Source organism: Oncorhynchus mykiss, chromosome 15, assembly GCF_013265735.2.
Source record: "Oncorhynchus mykiss isolate Arlee chromosome 15, USDA_OmykA_1.1, whole genome shotgun sequence".
In the NCBI taxonomy this organism is placed as follows: Eukaryota; Metazoa; Chordata; class Actinopteri; order Salmoniformes; family Salmonidae; genus Oncorhynchus; species Oncorhynchus mykiss.
In genome coordinates, this window is record NC_048579.1 from 53437580 (window position 1) to 53445079 (window position 7500).

At 48.6% G+C, this 7500-nt stretch overlaps 1 protein-coding gene across 1 annotated transcript in view; it reads left to right on the top strand.

Moving 5' to 3' along the window:
* Nucleotides 1–7500, top strand: part of sox5 (SRY-box transcription factor 5) — a gene marked incomplete in the record, with an annotated part of 119016 nt that overhangs the window by 84832 nt on the left and 26684 nt on the right. Inside the window, 1 exon segment of the mRNA NM_001164068.1 lies at nt 2306–2392. Within this exon segment, the coding sequence (NP_001157540.1) occupies nt 2306–2392 (87 nt within the window).

A 7500-nucleotide genomic window follows, 5' to 3' on the forward strand; every position in this document is an offset into this window, starting at 1 on the left:
CACACACACACACACACACACACACACACACACACACACACACACACACACACACACACACACACACACACACACACACACACACACACACACACACACACACACACACACACACACACACACACACACACACACATACACTAGTGCCATGGCCAGATCGGAGAGACCCAGTGTATTGTCCTGATATAGCTTTGTGAAGAAGTTACTCTGGGACCCGGTCAGATATGCAGGGTCATACCCTGAGAACAGTGTGATGTAGTAGCATCACTGTTTATATCTGACTGTCTATGCCTAGTGACAGTAATATTCCACCACCATGGCATTCATTTTATTAGATACATCCTTTAATGAAATAAATACATCCATTTATCATAACACGAGTATCTCTCACTCTCTGATGTTCTGTTTTACACAAATAACACACACTATCATACACCTGTCTGGGAGGAATAAGAACACCGGTCATCTTTTGTTCCTCATGTTCTCCCTCTATCCCTCCTCTCCTTGTCTTCTCCCTCTATCCCTCCTCTCCCTGTCTTCTCCCTCTATCCCTCCTCTCCCTGTCTTCTCCCTCTATCCCTCCACTCCCTGTCTTCTCCCTCTATCCCTCCTCCCTCCTATCTTCTCCCTCTATCCCTCTTCTCCCTGTCTTCTCCCTCTATCCCTCCTCTCCCTGTCTTCTCCCTCTATCCCTCCTCTCCCTGTCTTCTCCCTCTATCTCTCCTCCCTCCTATCTTCTCCGTCTATCCCTCCTCCTTCCTATCTTCTCCCTCTATCCCTCCTCCCTCCTATCTTCTCCCTCTATCCCTCCTCCCCTCTGTCTTCTCCCTCTATCCCTACTCTCCCTGTCTTCTCCCTCTATCCCTCCTCCCCTCTGTCTTCTCCCTCTATCCCTCCTCTCCCTGTCTTCTCCCTTTATCCCTCCTCTCCCTGTCTTCTCCCTCTATCCCTCCTCTCCCTGTCTTCTCCCTCTATCCCTCCTCTCCCTGTCTTCTCCCTCTATCCCTCCTCTCCCTGTCTTCTCCCTCTATCCCTCCTCTCTCCTATCTTCTCCCTCTATCCCTCCTCCCTCCTATTTTCTCCCTCTATCCCTCCTCCCTCCTATCTTCACCCTCTATCCCTCCTCCCTTCTGTCTTCTCCCTCCATCCCTCCTCCCCCATTTTCTCCCTCCACCCCTCCTCCCTGTCTTCTCCCATCCCTCCTTTCTGCCCCCAGCCCTGACCTTTCCCTCCCATAGTAATTACACAGGCCTATCTATCTGCACCTGGGTGCTAATAACCTGCTCCCTTCTCTTTTATTTCCAATTCTCTCCATCCCTGATTCATCAGACTTCACTTACTGCCGACATGGCCTACTGAGAGGGGGGGGGGGGGGGGGCAGAGAGGCAGGAAGACAGAGAGAGAGAGAGGGAGAGAGAGAGAGAGAGAGAGAGAGAGATACAAGAACAAGCATAGAGAGGGGGTGCATAAACAACGGGCGATTGCAGAAAGAGGGTGCAGACGGTGAGAACAGAGACAGAGAGAATAGAAAGAGCGCTGCAGTGGTGACGTCGCCCTCGCTGGCTTAATTACGTCCAGGGCGTCTTTATCTTTGAACACCTTCAGAGTCTTTGTCAGGAGGTATTAGAGAGAGGCCACACAATCAGCCTTTCATTAGGACGCACCAGACACAGGACAAAGGAGGGCTTTAGAATGGACCGGAGAAAGGGAGGGAGGGAGGGAGGGAGGGAGGGAGGGAGGGAGGGAGGGAGGGAGGGAGGGAGGGAGGGAGGGAGGGAGGGAGGGAGGGAGGGAGCTCAGACGGAGGGATGGACGTGGAGAGGGAGAGATGGAGGGGGAGGGAGGGAGGGAGGTGAGGCAGATGGAGGGATAGAATGGAGAACAAGGGGAGAGAAGAGTAAAGGGTCTATCTGGGCTGCAGGTAGAGGGGGAGAGAGAGAGATGGGATGGGGGATTATTTGACCTAAATAGAGAACAGGGAGGAAGTGAAAGGAGAGAGGTCTCACACGGGAGTGTCAAAGCTGTCTCGGTGTAGAACGAGAAAAGGAGGTAGAGGGGAGGTAAGGCCATGTTATGGAGTAAGGGCTGTGGGAGTGTATATAGAGGAGTGTGAAGGTGTTGAGAGGGTGAGGACAGAGGAGAGAGAGAGAAAAAGAGAGAGAGGGGAAAGGAAGGGGGAGAGGGGCACAGTCTGTCCAACACATACATTGTAGGGAGGCACTGGACAGGAAAAGGAAGGAGGAAGTGAAGGAAGAGAGGAAGGAGAGATAGCTGACGTGTATTCTTTCTTTTCCTCTGTCCAGGTGACCCTTACCCTCTCCAGCTGGTACCTACTACCATGGCAGCAGCTGCTGCCGCGGCAACGCCAGGCCTCGGTCAACTACAGCTCCAGGTGAGACCAGCACCATGCTGATGATTTTATTTCCATTCAAATGTTCACCAATATTTCAATTTCCTCCAAATGCCTTAATATGTTGAGTAAACCTTTTCTATTGTGAGATTGTTGTTGTGTTTTCTTTCCAAGGATATCGCCCTAATTCAGTGGTTCTCAAACCTCCCCTCGGAGACCCTCAGACGTGTGAACTGGGAATTAGCTCAGCTGATTCGCCTAGTGAAGGGCTTGATAATTAGTTGACGAGTTCAATCAGGTGTGCTCTGGAATAGTTGAAATACACGGAACGGCTGGGGGTCTCCGAGGAGAGGTTTGAGAACCACTGCTACCTGACTAAGCTGGTGGTTCTGTTTTCTGTTTGATGACAGTGTTAGGTTACCATAGTGATGCTCTTTTGTTCTGGAGGAGAGACCTTGAGCAGAGAATAGAATCACTAAAGTGCTACTGATTGTTCACTCTCATAAGACTGGAGCCATAGAAACCCCAACTATTCAGTTAAAAAGACCAAAAACAGAGCAAAGTCTGTACTATTGTCACTCTGGCTCTGTAATATTTTGAATATGTTGAATACTGTGTGTGTGATTGGTAGGGACGGAGAGGGTCTGAAGTGGGGATCGACAGGACTATTGAACAGTTTGGAGTAGACTCCAACTACAACAACCCAGCCTGGTGGTGCTTACAGGTTAGGACACCCACACACACACACACACACACACACACACACACACATTCCCCAACACACACAATTACCCACTATTTCCCTCATCTTTTCTTCTCCCTCCCGCCTCTTCTCCCCTCGTTTATCTGAGAGAGTAGCCCACTTGTTCCCTCCATCTGATGAATCTGGAGGAGAAAAAAAGAGTGATAAAAAAACCAAAAGACATCTGTTCCTCCACTCTGAGAGGATGGAGGGATGAGCCCATCTTTAGCACTCGCTGTCTCCCTCTGTCTCTCTCCTTCCCTCTCGCCGCTCTGCATATTTAGAATAAGTGGGCTATCGTCAGTTAATCCTGACCCCGGAACAGATCTTAGGGTGAGTCCAAAATGGCACCCTATCCCCTACATAGTGAACTACTCTGGTCTAGTGGTGCATTAAATAGGGAATAGGGTGCCATTTAGGACTCATACTAAATATGCAGCGCGGAGATCTTAGCCACAGATCCGCGACTGCCTCAGGACCCTTCTCTCAGGGGTTAAGAGCCTGGGCGGGCGTCCTCTCTGCTGCCTGTCTGAAATACATTAACCCCAGGAGATCTGTGGACACAGAGCACACTCTGACCCAGGTTGCCCGGCAACGCATTATCACTGTAAAGGCAGGGGAGGTGACACACACACACACAGACACACTGCTGAACACTCACACTCAATTAGTGAAACACAGCTACACCAAGCAAGCTGCGTATTTGCACGCATATTACCAGAAGAGGACAGCTTTCTCGCTTAACCTGTGCTCACACACCTGCGCACACACCAGGCTGGGTTATATCGGTTAAGCTTTGCCTGTTAAATACATTTGCACCTGTCTGACTTACACAGTCAGTGCACCAGATTCAGTGCTGATATCGAACTAGGCTGAGCTAAGTAATTCTGTCATCAAAGGTAGCCGCTGTTGTCAGTAAGGCTTCATTGTGTGTGTGTGTGTGTGTGTGTGTGTGTGTGTGTGTGTGTGTGTGTGTGTGTGTGTGTGTGTGTGTGTGCGTGCGTGCGTGCGTGCGTGCGTGCGTGCGTGCGTGCGTGCGTGCGTGCGTGCGTGCGTGCGTGTGTGTGTGTGTGTGTGTGTGCGTGTGCATGTGTGTGTGTGTGTGTGTGTTCAGGAGGGGGAGTTAGATCTTGTCCCTGCATGTCCTCAGTGATTTTATCTCAGTGAGATCTTGGTTCCATATGTTCTGTTGTGTTCAGATTGAGAAAATCTCCCCGATTTGAAGGGCTTTGTCGCAAGTCAATTGGATTTAAACAGAACAACAACATTAAAAAAACGCCATCTATCAACATCGCTTGCTGGTGCTAGCTAGCAGCCTTCTTTAAATCCCCTCAGAAAGAGAAAAAAACAGATTAAGTCTGTTACAAAGAAATGATTTAGTGAAGCTAACCCAAACACAAACGTCTGAATGTGGTATATTTCCTCTGGGAGTGTGTGTGTTGTGGTATTTTACAAGCGGCTGTGTGTGTGTGTGTGTGTGTGTGTGTGTGTGTGTGTGTGTGTGTGTGTGTGTGTGTGTGTGTGTGTGTGTGCGTGCGTGCGTGTATGTTTTACAAGCGGTTGGCTCTGAGCTCTGAGACTAACATAACAATTACCTGCCCCCGTGTCACAACCACTAGAGATGAGGGAACGACAACGTGGCCTCCAAAACAATACACTGGGGCTGGTGGAGGGGAGATACACACACACACACACACACACACAACCACACACTAAAACACACACACACAACCACACACTAAAACACACATACACAACCACACACACACACACACACACACAATCACACACTAAAATACACACACACAACCACACACTAAAACACACATACACAACCACACACTAAAACACACATACACAACCACACACACACACTACCACACACTAAAATACACACACACAACCACACATGAAAAACACACATACACAACCACACAGTAAAACACACACACAACCACACACTAAAACACACACACAACCACACAGTAAAACACACACACAACCACACAGTAAAACACACACACACACACACACACAACCGCACACAAAAACACACACACAACCACACAGTAAAACACACACACCCAACCACACAGTAAAACACACACACACACACACAACCACACAGTAAAACACACACACAACCACACAGTAAAACACACACACAACCACACACTAAAACACACACACAACCACACAGTAAAACACACACACACAACCACACAGTAAAACACACACACACACACAACCACACACTAAAACACACACACAACCACACAGTAAAACACACACACAACCACACACTAAAACACACACACAACCACACAGTAAAACACACACACAACCACACAGTAAAATACACACACACACACACAACCATACAGTAAAATACACACACACACAAACACACACACACACACACAGTAAAAACACACACACACAACCACACAGTAAAACACACACAACCACACACTAAAACACACACACAACCACACAGTAAAACACACACACAACCACACAGTAAAATACACACACACACACACAACCATACAGTAAAATACACACACACACAAACACACACACACACACACAGTAAAAACACACACACACAACCACACAGTAAAACACACACAACCACACACTAAAACACACAGCAAGTCCTGTAAAGGGACACACCACTTGAACAAAGGCACACAGCAGCATATGTACTCTCATATATACTCATGTTCAATTCACACACACACACCTGCACTGGCCTCTTATTGGCAGCTGTGAGGAGAGGAGACAGTAGAGATCTATGTGGAACTCATTTAGTCCAGGTCATGACCCCTATACCTCCCTGGTCTCTATAGTCCGACAGAGATAAGACTGGGACAAGGACTCACTGTGACGGTTACATCCATACAATAACTACTCTGTAGTCTCATTCTAACACACACTATATGGCAGGGGAGCAAGTATGGGGGTAGGGATAGAGAAAGAGAGAGAGAGAGGTATTATATTAGTAGAGAGATGGAGGGATTTGAAATGAAGAAATCAAGGTATGAGACAGGTACTTAGAGGGGTGAGGGAATGACGGGAAAGGAGAAAGAGAGGAGAGGAGAATAGGAGAAGAGTGAGCGAACCACCGTGCTAGAGCAGTATGAAGAGGGGCGGTGAGAGGATAAGGGATGAGGGAGAGGAGGAGAGGAGTCCGCGAACAGCAGTGCTAAAGAGGTATGAAGAGGGGAGGAATGAAGGGATGAGGAGGAGGAGAAGAATGTGTGAACAACAGTGCTGGAGAGGTGTAAAGAGGGTCAACGGAGCGGATCAGGTGTCAAATTACTGCACTGTACATGGGAGGGAGGGAGGGAGGGAGGGAGGGAGGGAGGGAGGGAGGGAGGGAGGGAGGGAGGGAGGGAGGGAGGGAGGGAGGGTGTTACCAGGGCATGTGCATGCATTGACACTTAACAATGCTGACAAGGTGGCTACAGGATAGTTAGCGTTGGAAACATTATTTCAGTGCTGATAGTCTGTATAGACTAGTCTGGGATGTCTGTGGGAAATGTCTTTACTGATCAATACCAGCACAGATAGGAGAGTAGGAAGATCTCAAATAGATAGCATCATAGTGTCAGGACGTTGCAGTTCCAACACACACTGTCCCACCTCCAACTCAGTCTCAGACAGTGAGAGAAAGAAGTATAAATCCATACAGATTTCAAAGCTGCTATTTTTCCTTTGCGTTCTTATTTGATCACAATACAACCTCCTTTCCTCAGATCTTCACTACCACCAACAATAGAGCTGATAGAATGACAGCCTTAGATGGAAAGAGATAGATTTAAAGGTTTAAAGTTCATCCCTGATCTCTCCCTTTCTTGCTCTCTCTCTCTCCCTCTCTCCCTCTCTCTCTCCCTCTCCCTCTCTCTCCTGCTCCCTCTTCCTTTCTCTCTCTCTCTCTCCCTCTCTCTCTCCCTCTCCCTCTCTCTCTCTCCCTCTCTCTCTCTCTCTCCCTTTCTATCTCTCTCTCTCTCTCTCTCTCTATCTCTCTCTCTCTCCCTCTCTCTCTCTCCCTTTCTCTCTCTCTCTCTCTCTCCCTCTCCCTTTCTCTCTCTCCCTCTCTCTCTCTCCCTCTCTCTCTCTCTATCCCTCTCCCTTTCTCTCCCTCTCTCCCTCTCTCTCTCTCTCTCTCTCTCTCTCTCTCTCTCTCTCTCTCTCTCTCTCTCTCCCTCTCCCTTTCTCTCTCTCTCTCCCTCTCTCTTCCTCTCTCTTCCTCCCTCTCCCTCTATCTCTCTCCCTTTCCCTTTCTATCTCTCCCCCTCTCTCTCTCTCTCTCTCTCTCTCTCTCTCCCCCTCTCTCTCTCTCTCCCTTTCTCTCTCTCTCTCTCTCTCCCTCTCTCCACTCTCTCTACCTCTCTCTCTCTTT